At 38.7% G+C, this 15667-nt stretch overlaps 1 protein-coding gene across 3 annotated transcripts in view; it reads right to left on the bottom strand.

The window, feature by feature from the left end:
* Window positions 1-15667, bottom strand: part of RUVBL1 (RuvB like AAA ATPase 1) — a 94214-nt gene that overhangs the window by 51808 nt on the left and 26739 nt on the right. For 2 of the 3 annotated variants that reach the window (XM_037139651.2, XM_037139650.2), the window contains one exon: window positions 13439-13525. The exons of the other annotated variant lie outside the window; for it this stretch is intronic. In XM_037139651.2, coding sequence (XP_036995546.1) covers window positions 13439-13525 — 87 coding nt within the window. The remainder of the gene's footprint in view (window positions 1-13438; window positions 13526-15667) is intronic. 3 annotated transcript variants of the gene reach the window in all.

Below are 15667 nucleotides of genomic sequence, written 5' to 3'. Positions count from 1 at the left end.
ATGGACTTAACTGATATATATAGAGCCATTCATCCCAAAGAAGCTAAATACACATTCGTTTCAAATGTACATGGAACATTTTCAAAGATAGACCACATGATAGGACACAAAACCAGCCTCAACAAATTCAAGAAAATTGAAATCATACCAAGCATCTTCTCTGACCACAAGGGACTGAAATTGGAAACCAACCCCAAAGGAAAAAACCCAAAGCACCCAAAATCACGGAGACTGAAAGCTATGCTATTAAACAACGAATGGGTCAAGAATGAAATCTCAGGGAAGAAAGCAAAACATTTCTGGAAACAAATGAAAACAATCTCACGACGACCCAAAACTTATGGGACACTGCAAAGGCAGTCCTGAGAGGGAAGTTTATAGCAATATAGGCCTATCTAAAAAAGACAGAAACATTTCAAACAAACAACCTAACCCTATGCCTGCAAGAACTCGAGGAACGACAACAAAGACAGCTCAGAGAAAGCAGAAGGAAGAAAATAACCAAGATTAGAGCAGAATTAAATGACATAGAAACTAAAAGCACAATTCTAAGCATCAATGAATCCAGGAGTTGGTTCCTCGAGAAGATAAACAAAATAGACAAGCCTTTAAGTACGCTCATCAAGAAAAGAACAGAGAGGACACAAACACAATCAGAAATGAAACAGGAGATATTACAACTGATACCACAGAAATAGAAAGGATTGTAAGAAATTACTATGAAGAAGTGTATGCTAAGAAATTTGAGAACCTAGGGGAAATGGACACATTTCTAGAAACATACCATCTTCCAAAACTCAATGAAAAAGAAGCAGAAAATCTGAGGACACCAATAACAGCAAAAGAAATTGAAGCAGTAATCAAAAAACTCCCATCACACAAAAGCCCTGGACCAGATAGTTTCACAGGAGAATTCTACAAAGCATTTAAGGAACAGCTAACCCCTATCCTCCCCAGACTATTCCAAAAAATCCAGGATAGAAAACTCCCAAATTCTTTTTATGAAGCCAGGATCATCCTAATTCCAAAACCAGATAGAGACACAACAAAGAAAGAAAACTTCAGGCCAATATTGCTGATGAACATAGATGCTAAAATCCTCAACAAAATATTGGCAAATCACATCCAACAATATATCAAAAAGATCATACACCATGACCAAGTGGGATTCATCCCAGGGATGCAAGGATGGTTCAATATTCGCAAATCAGTAAATGTAATACATCACATAAACAAAAGCAAAGACAAAAACCACGTGATCATATCAAGAGACACGGAAAAAGCTTTTGATAAGGTACAACAACCATTTATGATAAAAACACTCAGCAAAGTGGGAATAGAGGGAGCATTCCTTAACATAATAAAGGCCATATATGAGAGACCTACAGCCAACATCATACTCAATGGGAAAAAACTAAAAGCTTTTCCACTAAGTTCAGGAACAAGACAAAGATGTCCACTTTCAGCACTTCTATTCAATATAGTATTGGAAGTTTTAGCCACAGCGATCAGGCAAGAAAAGGAAATAAAAGGCATCCAAATATGAATGGAGAAAGCAAAACTGTCACTGTTTGCAGATGACATGATAGTGTACATGGAAAATCCTATAGACTCTACCAAAAAACTGCTCGAACTAAGTAATGAATTTGGCAAAGCAGCTGGTTACAAAGTCAATATCCAGAAATCAAAGGCATTGTTGTATACCAACAATGAATCACCCCAAGCAGAAATCAAGGAAAAAGTCCCATTTGATATAGCAAAAAGAAAAATAAAATATCTGGGAATAAACCTAACCAAAGAGGTAAAAGACCTGTATGCAGAAAATTACACAGCACTGAAGAAAGAAATCAAGGAAGACACAAACAAATGGAAACATATACCTTGTTCATGGATTGGAAGAATTAACATCATCAAAATGTCCATACTACCCAAAGCAATATACAGATTCAATGCAATACCTATTGAAGTACCAACGGCATATTTCACAAACATAGAAACACTTCAAAAATTTGTATGGAACCATAAAGGAGCCTGACTAGCATCTGCTATTTTGAGAAAGAAGAACAAAGTAGGAGGTATCACAATACCTGATATCAAACTGTATTACAAGGCCACTGTAATCAAAACAGTCTGGTACTGGCATAAAAACAGGAACATAGACCAATGGAATAGAACAGAGAACCCAGAAATAAACCCCACTCCCTACAGTCAATTAATATTCAACAAAGGGGGCAATAACATAAAATGGAGTAAAGATAGCCTCTTCAACAAATGGTGTTAGAACTGGACAGCTACGTGCAAAAAATTGAAACTTGAGCACCAACTTACACCATACACCAAAATAAATTCAAGGTGGATAAAAGACTTAAATATAAGCCTTGAAACCATTAAAGTCCTAGAGGAGAACACTGGCAGGAAAATCTCGAGATATTTCACGCAGCAACATTTTTACTTATATGTCCCCTAGAGCAAGGAAGATAAAGGAAAGAATAAACAAATGGGATCTCAACAAAATAAAAAGCTTCTGCATAGCTAAAGAAAACAGTATTAAATTTAAAAGACAACGAACTGTATGGGAAAACATATTTGCCAATGATACCTCAGACAAAGGTTTAATCTCCAAAATATACAAAGAACTTACACGAATCCACTCTAAGAAGACAACCGACCCAATTAAAAAATGGGAAAAGGACTTGAACAGACACTTCCCCAAGGAGGACATACAGAAGATCCAGAGACACATGAAGAAATAGATGCTCAATATCGCTAGCTATCAGAGAGATGCATATTAAAACCACAATAAGATTAACACTTTACACTGGTCAGGATGGCTATCATAAACAAAGCAACAAACAACAAATGTTGGAGAGGTTATGGGGAAAAGGGGACCTTATTCCATTATTCCCTGTTCACTGTTGGTGGGATTGCAGACTGGTACAACCATTATGGAAAACAGTATGGAATTTTCTCAGAAAAATAAAAATCGACCTGCCTTTTGATCCAGCAATTCCACTGCTAGGATTATATCCTAAGAACCCCAAAAGGTCAATTTCAAAGAATCTATGTACCACAATGTTCATAGCAGCAGAATTTATAATAGCCAAGAGATGGAAGTAACCTAAGTGCCCGTCAGTGAATGAATGGATCAAAAAATTGTGGGACATATACACAATGGAATTCTATGCAGCAGAGAGAAAGAAGGAGCTCCTACCCTTTGCAACAACATGGATGGAACTGGAAAGCATTATGCTGAGTGAAATAGGCCAGGAGTTGAAAGACAAATACCATACAATCTCACCTTTAACAGGAAGCTAAACAACAAAGCAGACAAGGAAGCAAACTAAAAACAAATACACTGAAATAGAGAACAGGGGTACAACGACCAGAGGGGAGAGGGGAGGGAATTTAAGGGGAAAAAATGGGAGGGATTTAGAGGAACAAGTATAAAGGACACAGGGATAATAACTAAGGTAGGTAGAAATAGGAGGGAGGTGGGGTGCATGGGGGCAGGGTGGGCTGGCATGGGAGAAATAAACGTAAAACTGTACTTGAAAAATAAGTAAATTAAACAAATAAATAAATAATTTTTTTTAAAAAATGCCATTTTCATATTTCTTTAACAAGAGTCTGAGTAAGGTCAGTTCCCAAGGTATATGGGCTAAGGAAGAAAACAAGCTTGCTACTGAAGAACACCACAGTGGCCCTCTGACAGTGTTTATTTTATTTTCATTAAAAATAATAATAAATCCAGCCCTGGCTGGTATAGCTCAATGTATTGAGCGCAGGCCTGTGAAGCAAAGGGTCATTGGTTCCATTCCCAGTCAGCGCACATGCCTGGGTTGCAGGCCAGGTCCCCAGTGGGGGACACATGAGAGGCAACCACTCACTGATGTTTTTCTCCTACTCTTTCTCCTTCCCTTTCCCCTCTAAAAATAAATAAATAAAATATTAAAAAAAATAAACCCTGTTTATTTCATCTGTTAAACCTTGATTAAATTTTAAAGACTAAATACAATTTTAAAATATCATTTTATTTATTGATTTGAGAGAGAGAGATCAAGGGGTGAGGTGGGAGAAAGTGAGAGAAGGGGAAAGAGAGGAGGAGAGAGAGACACACGCTTATTTGTTGTTCTACTTATTTTTGTATTCTTTGGTTGATTCTTGCATGTACTCTGACTGGGGATTGAGCCAGAAACTTGGGGTATTGAGATGATGCTATAACCAACTGAGCTACCAGGCCAAGGCTGAGACTATTTTAAGATTGGCCCAGTAAAGGTTCTGCTTAGAATTTCTTTTCAATGCTTCTTTGATGACAGTTTTTGAGACATAAAATCCTCTAGAAATCAGCATACAGCATAGCACAAAAAGCACTGGCTCAAAAGGCAGAAACTGGGCCTTTATCCTGGTTCTGCCCCTAATTTTCAGTGTGACCCTGGACACAGCACAAATCTCTGGTGCCCAATTTCCTCATCTGGCAAATGAAAATCCACTTTTAGATTACAAACTGCTTATGTTTTGCCTGGAACAGTCTCATGTTTTTTTTTTTGTTGTTTTGTTTTGTTTTGCTTTTTATTTATTTATTTTTAGAGACAGGGGACAGGAAGAAGAAAGAATGGGAGAGAAACATCAATGTGTGGTTGCCTCTCATGCGTTCCCTACTGGGGAACTGGCCTGCAACCCAGGCATGTGCCCTGACTAGGAATCAAACCGGCAACCCTTTGCTTCACAGGCCTGCCGCTCAATCCACTGAGCTACACCAGCCAGGGCTCATGTGTGTTTTTAAACTCAATTTGTAGCTACCTTTTGAATGGTGGAATCTTTCGAATAAAAATCCAGCTTTTAGCAGGCATACCTCAGAAATATTGCAAGTGCTATTCCAGACCACTGCAATAAAGTGAATATTACAATAAAGTTGTAATTTTTTTTGCTGGTGGAGGGTTTTGCCTTCAGTTTGTAAAAACACAGTATCCTTAAAGGACAATAAAACAAATTATGCCTAGTCACAGTCTTCTGAGAAACTTAGGTCTGGCTACAATCAGTCCTCATTGCCATGTGGCAGAACCTGGCGTGAACCCCAAGAGCAGCTGCCTCCTTTAGATAGAGACTGCTGTTCTGGCCCATCATAGCTGCACTGCTTCCTGGAGCTTGCTTGCACCCAAGTGCTTTACACATCCCCACTGCTTGCCTAAGTAGACATCTCAATTTGTGATCTCGAGGCTGATACCTCTAAAACTGTTATGTTCTAGTATTCTAACACTGAAGAAAAAAATTTCTGGAGCAAGAAAAAGCATAGTGAGAGAAGTGGCACTCTAACATCAGGCCTCCCAATGGGATCCACAGGCTGGCCACATGCACCTTACATCTAAATCTTGCCACCTTCTCATGCATTCCTTTATTATCCAGGTGTCTCTGCAGGCTCCATTCCCTACCCACAGCCACAAATCTAAAAGATAGTGATTGTATCTGATTCTGTGGCATCCCCCCATCGCTACTTAATACAAAAAAGATGATCAATATACTTCCAATGAAGTGTGATAAATGCATGATTAAGAAATGCTTCAGCCCTGGATTGAGCGCGGGCCTGTGAACCAGAGTATCGCGGTTCGATTCCCAGTCAGGGCACATGCCTGGGTTACAGGGTCAGTTCCCAGCAGGGGACACATGAGAGGCAACCATACACTGATATTTCTCTCCCTCTCTCCTTCCCTTCCTCTCTAAAGATAAAGAAATAAAATCTTTAAAAAATGCTTCAGGTGTGTCTAGCTTCCACCAGTTAAAGGCTCCCAGCCCTGGCTGGGCTGGCTCAGTGGACTGAGCACTGGCCTGTGAACCAAAAGGTCACCATTTAAATTCCCAGTCAGGGCACATGCTTCGGTTGTGGGCCAGGTTCCAGTTTGAGGCATTCAAGAGGCAACCAATCAATATGTCTCTTACGCATTGATGTTTCTCTCTCTTTCTCCCTCTCTACAAAAATAAATCAATAAAATCTTTAAAAAAAATAAAGGCTCCCAGAGGCAGGTACATGATATGGCTACATTACCATAGCTACATCTTCTATAGATAGTGCTAGGTCAGTTGCATGAGAGATCTCATTGAATCCTCACAACTAGCTGAACTTAATAATCTAGCTGACTTTTTATAATTTTAGAAACTGAAACTTAAAAGTTACTAACTCACCCAAGTCTAAACAGTTAGCAGGCAGCAGAGCCAAGATGCAAACCCCAATACCCAAACACATTATTTCTTTTTGTATTTCCTAACTTTTATTTTACTTTTTTAAACATATTTTTTATTTTATTGATTATGCCATTACATTTGTTCTATTCCCCCCCCTCCATTCTCCTCCACCCTGCACACCCCTCCCGATCATTCCCCCCCTTTAGTTCATGAACGCATGTCTCAAGTTCTTTAGATTCTATATTTCCCCTACTATTCTTACCCTCCCCCCTATCTATTTTCTATCTACTGTCTATGCTACTTATTTTCTGTACCTTCTCCCCCCTTCTCCTCCCACTCCCCTGTTGCTAACCCTCCATGTGATCTTCATTTCTATGATTCTGCTCCTGATCTAGCCGTCCTCTTAATTTGTTTTTGTTTTAGGTGTGGTTGTTGATAACTGTGAGTTTGCTGTCCTTTCACTGTTCATCTTTTTATCTTCTCTTTCTTAGGTAAGTCCCTTTAACATTTCATATAATAAAGGCTTGGTGATGAGGAACTCCTTGAATTTGACCTTATCTGAGAAGCACTTTATCTGCCCTTCCATTCTAAATGAAAGTTTTGCTGAATAGAGCAATCTTGGTTGTAGGTCTTTGGTTTTCATGACTTGGAATACTTCTTTCCAGCCCCTTCTTGCCTGTAAGGTCTCTTGTGAGAAATCATCTGACAATGTGATGGGAACTCCTTTGTAGTTGACTGTCCCCTTATCTCTTGCTGCTTCTAGAATTCTCTCCTTCATTTTAATCTTAGGTAATGTAATGATGGTGTGCCTTGGTGTGTTTCTTCTTGGGTTCAACTTCTTTGGGACTCTCTGAGCTTCCTGGATTTCCTGGAGGTCTATTGCCTTTGCCAGAATGGGGAAGTTCTCTTTCATTATTTGTTCAAATAAGGTTTCCACTCATGACTGTTCCTCTTCCCCTTCTGGTACCCCTATAATTCGGATGTTGGAACACTTAAAGATGTCCTGGAGGTTCCTTAGCCTCTCATTTTTTTGAATTCTTATTCCTTCATATTTTTGTTTGGTCGTTTTTTCCTTCCTTCTGGTCTACTCCCTTGATTTGAGTCCCAGTTTCCTTTCCATCCCTATTGGTTTCCTGTGCATTTGCCTTCATTTCCATTAGTTTAGCCTTCATATGTTCCTCTAATTTGTGACTAAAATCAACCAGTTCTGTGAGCAACCTGATCACCAGTTTTTTGAACTGTACATCTGAAAGTTTGGCTATTTCTTCATTGCTTAGATTTATTGGCTCTGGGGCTCTGAGTTGTTCTTGAGCCATGTTTTTATCTGTTTGTGCCTGTTATGTATGAGGAGAGGCGTCATAGGTATTCACCAGGGCGGGGCCACCCAGGCCACTGGTTTGTGATGCTGTATGTGGGGGTGGGGTCAGAGAGGGAGCAATGGTGGTCCTCTCCGCTTGCCCAGTCCGTCACACTGCTGGCCCTGCCTGTATGTCTGAGTGCAAATGTGTGCAGACAGCCAGCTGCACCTCTTTCCTGTGTCCACCCATCGCTAGCTCACACCTGGGATCTGTGCCCTCGGCTGTGTGCGCACCTCCCGGGTCGGGGGATCTTTTTTGCCCAACCCGCTCTGCTGCTGGCTTTGCCCCTCTCACTGGTTTAGCTGAGTGGTTCGTTATATTCAGACTCCGTATTGTCGATTTTCTGTGTGGTTTGGTTGTGTTTATTGTTGTTAAAACTTTGTTGTTTTTAGATTTGGTTGTGCGAGGACCACCTAGCACCCATCTTGTTTCCACCTACGCCCCCATCTTGGCAGAAGTCCCAAACACATTATTTCTTTGTGCTTACCTCCACCCCTCACCCATGCAAATGGCATACAAAAAAGAGATGGTTGCCAAAAGAAGATTAATCTATTTTATTTTCAACCTCATCTGAATACCTTTTTCTAAAATCCAAACACACTGCCCTGTTATTAAAGTTTTGAGATCCTCAAAAAGGGAACATCTATATGAAACATTTATTTTCATTTCTAAATAAGCACTATATTCTCCTGCCTGTCACTCAGTTAAGTTGCCTAAATTTGGGGGCCCATCAGAATACTAAAAGTGTTACCACATGCCTTCCTAAACATTAAAAGGAACTGGGTAAACCTGTAAGTGCTAAGAAGTTCTCACATTTTCTAGGAGAAAAATAGTATATTACAAGAGAAACAAAGAACTTATGCTTCCAGCAATATGGCACACTAGAGCCATTAAAAATCCTTCCTGTTACAAAATACCTAAAAATAAATAAATAATAACAACAAACCCAAAGTAATAAACCTACATTACCTCAAAAGTCTGAAGGGTGATTGACAGATACCAGAACCCCAGCAAGGTGTAGTGTTAAGGCAGAAACCCTTCAATAAAAAGGACCCTTAAAGGGCCATGAAGGTAGACAATAAAAAAAAACCTCCTTGAGGTACAAGGTATAAACTTGTCAGTCTTGTCTTTGCTCTGGGTGAGGAGAGAAAGTCTCCCCAGCATTCTCTCAAACAGATTTAGTTTTGGTCTTTACACTACCTGATGGCCAGAAAATGCAAGACAAAAACTTCACACTAAGTGCCCAGGATCTGTACATAGCAAGGCTATCACACATCCTCTAAGAAAGCACTCAGTCCTAACTTTATATTAGAGAAGCTTCACAGATTTGGTATGATTGAACTGTGATTTGTAATCACAATTGAACATGCTTTCAAAAGCAGATACGGAATACAAAAAATTGTTTCATGAACGAGAAACAAGAGACTATCAAAAATAGCTAAATTTTGAAGGAAAGAAAAGTAATATAACTTTGGGGGGTGCTTCATCTTTACAAAAACAAATGAACAAAAAAGCAAGCTAAAATATGTAGAAAAAAACATTTTGAAAATCACTGTTTTCTACTATCAGTAAGACAAGAAATAACAAGTGTTGAAGAAGATGTGGAGAAAAGGGAACTCTCGTACAAACTGGTAGTAATATAAATTGGTGCAACCACTATGAAAAACAAAATGGAGGTTCCTCAAAAAATTACCAAGAGCCCTGGCTGGTGTGGATTAGTGGTTTGAACACTGGCCTGCAAACCAAAGGGTCGCCAGTTCGATTCCCAGTCAGAGTACACTCCTGGGTTGCAGGCCAGGTCCCCAGTTGGTGGCACATGAGAGGCAACCACATATTGACATTTCTATCCCTCTCTTTCTCCCTCCCTTCCCCTCTCTAAAAATAAAAAAATAAAATATTTTAAAAAATAAAAAGAATTTTAAAAAATCTTTAAAAATTTTAAGAATAGAGCTACCATATGACCCAGCAATCCCTTTTCTGGGTATCTACTTGAAAAATTTGAAAACACTTATTTATAAAGTTATAGATGTATACCTATGTTCACTGCAGCATTATTCACAATAGCCAAGACATAGAAATGAATGACTGGATAAAGACATGATATACATATAAAAAATGAAATACTACTCAGCCATAAAAAAGATGAAATAATGCCATTTGCAACCACATAGGTGGCTCTTGAGAGCATGATGCTTAAATTAAATAAGTCAGATAGAAACAAAACAAGAACCATACGAATTCACTCATATGTGGGATATAAAACAAAAATCAACAAACATACAAAATAAATAAATTTAGAAAACCAAACTAATACATACAGACAACAGAATCGTGGTTACCAGAGAAGGGGAATAAGAGGAGGATAAAGAGGGTAGAGGGGATCAAATACATAGTGACGGAAGGAGACTAGACATCAGGTAGTGGCCAAACAATAGCGTATACAGAAGTCATATTATGTAAGTTGTACACCTGAAAAGTATATAATAAATATTATTAAACAATGTCATCCAATAAATTTAACAATAAAAACAACTTCATTTTTGCAACCATCAATGTGATGACTGATAAGCAATGACTGTCAATGAATGCTACACCCACAGGAGGAAAGAATATTCAAAATATCTCAACATGTCACTTCACAGATTATAAAGGAAACCAGTACCTTCACAGAATTCGGCATCAGCCTTCTGTTGTAAAGCAACGGAAGGACACAACATCACCTGTGCAACATTGTGCCAGTGTTTAATATTTAACAAAATCACTGTAGAATAGCTGTAGGATATTCTACAAAACAACTGTCCCGGACTCTTCAAAAATGTCAATGTCATAAAAGAAAATAAAACAATTTCTGGGGAGGGTAATTGTTCTAGATAAAGACAAACTAGAGACATAACAATGAATGCAATGTGAGATCTTTGTTATCTTTGAAATTTAAAAATATTAAAAAATGAAACAAACACTGGAACAATTCACAGAAATTTTACCATAAATTAGACATCTACTAACAGTGTTAACAACATTAAATTTCTTGGGTGTAATGACAGTATCCTGGTAATGTAGGAAAATGTCCTTGTATTTACTTTCAAATGGTTTAGAATTAAGTAGACAAAAAGCAAATGCCACAAAATATTTACAATTAGTCATTCATTTATGTGTAGGGAATACAGAGGATCATCATACTGTTCTTTCTATTCCTTTGTAGGTTTCAAAATATTCAAAATGAAAAATAAAAAATATTCAATGAATTGGATTAAATAGCAGTTTAGTGATAGCTTACCAGACAATTAAATTGGAACCAAGGTCTAAAGAAACTACAGCAAAATAAAATGCGATAAAGTAAAAAAGATAAGAAATATGAAAAAGAGGTCGAAAGACAAGACAAAATGAAAAGTTCTAGCCCAGGGTTTCCCAATCTGGCCACTACTAACATTCTGAGCCAAATAATTCCGTGTTGTAGGGACTACCGTGTGCATATTGTAGGATATTTAGCAGTACCCATGGTCTCCACCTATGAGATGCCTATAGCACCGCCCATATGACAAAGTTGTGACAACCAAAACTGTCTCTAGACACTGTCTCTACACAAATGTCCCTTGGCAGGCAGGTTTAAAGGGGTGGGGTAGGGTGGTGGCAAAACAACCCCAGGTTGAAAACCTTTGCAGTAAAACTTAGCAACACACTGAATTTCTAGGAGGGAAGAATTAAGAGAACAGGGCAAGGCAATTTCTGAAGAAATAAAGGCTAACAATTTCCCAAGATTCATTAGAGACATAATAGTCAGACTCAAAAAGAACAATTAATATTAAGCCCAATAAATTCACTGTTCAACGTGTCACAGTCAAACCCTGAAACCAAAAATATCTTAAAACATTCAAGAAAGAAAAAACAAAAACCCTCAAAATTAAGCTTCTCAAAAGCAAAAATAGAAGGCAACAGGTAGCAGATACCATTGAGAGAAGAAGTACCGAGGAAAAATTAGCTGTCAACTGAACTATTATTCCAACATAACTAACTTTCAAAACAAGGGGAACTTAACAAATACAACCCTTACTTTGTCACTAGTAAACTTTTAGAAGAAACTTCTAAATGTTATACTTTAGGAACAAGAAACGTGGAGTGTTAGGGTCTAAGACATAAGAATAGAAAGCAAATAAATGGTAAATTCATTAGACAAGCTAATATTACTTGCAGAGATAATGAAAGTTCATTTATATGGCACCTTAAAATTTAAAAAAACTTTTCCACAAACACAGCACTTCTTTATAAGACACCAATATAAGAGACACCATCGACTCAATTTATGATTTCAAATAATAATTAAAGTCTTTACCTCACGACTGACCAGTTTATATCTGCCTGAAATAGGGCATGTACCACTATATCAGAAAGGGTAAGGGACCTTTCTCAGGTTTCCTGGAAAGTCAGCAACAGTGCTGGAATTTAAAGCCTATTTCTTTATACCAAGTCTCTTTGGTAAAAGTCCAACCATTGTTAATATGAGAATGGTTTGAGAGACATCGATGTAACCTTATAGCTAAGGCAAGTGGGCTAGAATGTGCATGCATGAACAATGATGATTTGACTTTACTAGTCAGTGGGGGCAGTAGAAACCATTGAGTGAGCATGTGTATTGTGTTGCTGTTGCATTCAAAATAACTGAGTGAGTGGAGCAAGAATCTGCATCAAATTTTGCATTAAGTTTGAATATTCCTCCACGGAAGCTATTCGGATGATTCAGAAGACCGCAGCTATAGGCAACTGGTAATTGGCAGCTTCATCACGACAATGTGCCCGCTCATGCATCATGTTTGGAGCAGAGTTTTTTGACAAGACATCAAATCACCCAGGTGACTCATCCCCCTTACAGCCCACATATGGCATCCTGGGACTTCTGGCTTTTCCCCAAACTAAAACCACCTTTGAAAGGGAAGAGATTTCAGACCATCAGTGAGATTCAGGAAAATATGATGGAGCAGCTGATGGTGACTGGGAGGATTGTGTGAGGTCCCCAGGTGCCTATTTTGAAGGGGTCTGAAGTGTCACTGTCATGCATATACTGTTTTTTCTAATGTCTTTTATTTTTCATATTACATGGCTAGATACCTTCTGAACAAACCTCATAAACATAATCCCAAGCTGCAACTCTCTCCTGTACCATGTGGCCCTTTTGAAAAAGAAGCAGGGCTCAGACTGGGGACTTAGGCCATTTCAAGTATCCAGCCACTCCGCTAATGAATCCCTCGTGCAAGGCCCTTTTCTTCCCTGCAAAGCCAACTCTTCTCCCTATTCTGCAGGACAAATGTCAAGAATCAACCTGTCCAGCTTTGCCAATGCTTAGTGTGCCTCCTGCTCTATTTCCAACTGCATTTAGGATCAGTGTTCAACTAAAGCATTTTTGGGCTGTCAAAGTTTCCTCTTTCTGTCCTGAAAGCCCCTTGAAGATAAAAACCATATCTGCAATTCCTTCCATCTTCCTTTTTTTCTCCATTTCTCACACAGTCAGAATAGTGCTGGATAAAGTTAGCATTCAGAAAAATGCTTGCTGATTGGTTTTCTTCCCCACTCCAGATGTCACTCTGAAGATTTTATGCAGCCCTAGACAAACAGAAATGTATTTCCAGAGCAAACCAGACTTGAAAGAGATATAAGTCAAATTCTAAAGACAATGAGATCACTCCAAGGACTTCATTCTCTCTTCTCAGGAGGTCGTCATCCAGGATAATCTGGATTTCAGAAGCATTGGATTTTAGATACTCAGTTGTGTTATTGCACATTAGCTTTAAAAACGTAAATATAACCAATTTAGATAAACAAAGACTAGTTAAGACACAAATTTAATGTGGCTTAGACATGAAGATCATTCTTTTGGGTAGATTAAAAAAAAAAGAAGAGAAAATTAGTACCTTGCCAGTTCCAGGAGGCCCAGCCAACAAGACAGCTCTTCCAGCCATTTTCTTGCTTTTGATTAATTCTACTATCACACCACATGCCTAGACACCACAATGGAAATAATAAATTAGTATTAAAGTGTTTCACAAGGGGAAAAGGTCCAGTCTCTGGTCCAAACAATTCACATAGTGATTCAACTAATATTGCACTGCCAATATACTGCAGGCACTGTTCTAGGTGCCGGAGGCAGTGGAGGGCAAGACAGAAAAGGCTTGTGCTTACAGAGCACCTATCCCTGTGGAGGAGACAATCACAAAGATATTGTACAAGATCACTACCATAAAGAACAAAGGGTAATGATATAGTGAATGCTTGGGGCAGAGGTTACTCTAGAAAGAGTGATCTGGGAAGACCTCTCTGATGACAATATATTTGATATGCAAAGCTCTGAGCAAGGCAGAGTTAGAATTGCATTCAACGGAAAGAGCAAATTCAAAATACAGAAATGAGCTTAGTGTGTGTAAGGGACAGAAAGACTATATACAGTGACCAAGGTACAGTGAACAAAGAGAATGGAAAGATGATGTTGAAAGACAGGCAGAGGACAGAACTCAGAACAGAATGTTAAGAGTCCACATTAAAGTTTGGATTTTATTATACATGTGATGGGAAGCTAATAAAAGGTATTAGGGTATGTGTCATGTTACGATGATTTGTTTCTAAAAGATCTTGTCCTGGCTGGTGTGGTTGATGGACTGAGTGCCAGCCTGCGAACCAAAAGGTTATAGGTTCAGTTCCCAGTCAGGGCACACGCCTAGGTTGCAGGCCAGACCCCTAGTTGGGGATGTGAGAGCAACCCATCATTTCTCTCACACATTGATGTTTCTGTCCCTCTTTTTCCGTCCCTTCCCCTCTCTCTAAAAATAAATAAAATCTTTTTAAAAAGATCTTGATGGCTACTGTGTAGACAGTAGAAATACAAATGAGGGCAGTGACTTTTAGTCTGGGGACCAGATATAGACTATAGGAGGCCACATACTTCCTAAAAATGGAAATTAAATTGGAAGCAAAAGCACATGCATAAGCACATGCATATGTTTACATGTGCATTTTTTGATTCACAGCTTTTATCAGATTCCCAAATTAACTTATTAAGGTTTAAGAATCAGTGACATACAATACTAGTTGACCATCAGTTAAGTGTCCCAGAATGCTGCACATGAGGTTAAACTTGTGGCACAAGATTCACTGAATGCCTTTCAAATATTCAAGATCAATTTCTTGCCTTAGCTCTTCTCTCTGGGCAGTTGTGACATTGTACCCTATTGGCAGGGTGTTGTGAATACACCTTATCTCCTCTATTACCACTATTGGTATCACACATAAGACAGCCTCTCAAAAACTGTGGGATCAAGGAACGCATGTAGACGTGCTCTATTCCATTTCTGGCTCAGCTGGAAAAGCACAGTGCCCTTCATAGAGCCTATAAGCTATTCTTCAGATGCTGCATGCCTAAAAAGATGGAGCCACCATGGTCTTTTCATTGAACCCCAGGATATCATAATCCTCAGCACTAAAAGTCTTTGGGAAACTCAAAGGAGGTGCAAGAGATTTTCTAAACCTTGGATATGTACTCTTATTCACACACTAGAACCTCTTCCATTTAATCTTCCTCAGTTTAAGCTCCAACTTCTCTCCAATGAGCTATGTTCAGTGAATACTAAAATGCAGAAAGTAAAAACTGGAAAGGTCTTTCAAAGATCACTTAGTCCAACTCGTTTTTCAGATGAAGATATTAAACACCAGTAAGACAGCTAATATGACCAGTCGCACATTACACATGACTAGATCATACAAGGATCTGGTAGCTGAGCTGGGATGCCTATTAATTCAATAAATACTGAGCCCCTATAATGAGTTAGATTCTGGGTGTTTAATATTATCTTGTTTCTATCCTCATAGTCAAACAAAGGCATACAGCATCACAGTTCAGAGCATGGATTCTAGATTCAATAGACCAGGGTTTAAATCCTGGCTCTACCATTACCACCTGAGCAACCTTGGACCTACCTACTTAACCTCTGTGAGCTACAGTTTCATTATCTGACAACTGAATTTATGACAGTGGCATACACGTTAAGGTTTAAGGGTAAAATGTACTACTGTTTGCAACTTAATTTAAAATGTGAAAATGGATTTAATTTGGTAGATTGATAAATGAACAGATAGATATATGATAGAGC

Source organism: Artibeus jamaicensis, unplaced genomic scaffold (genome assembly GCF_021234435.1).
Source record: "Artibeus jamaicensis isolate MK-2021 breed Jamaican fruit bat unplaced genomic scaffold, CSHL_Jam_final contig_558, whole genome shotgun sequence".
In the NCBI taxonomy this organism is placed as follows: domain Eukaryota; kingdom Metazoa; phylum Chordata; class Mammalia; order Chiroptera; family Phyllostomidae; genus Artibeus; species Artibeus jamaicensis.
The sequence above is the reverse complement of the archived record's forward strand: the minus strand, read 5'-3'. Positions and strand labels throughout refer to the sequence as shown.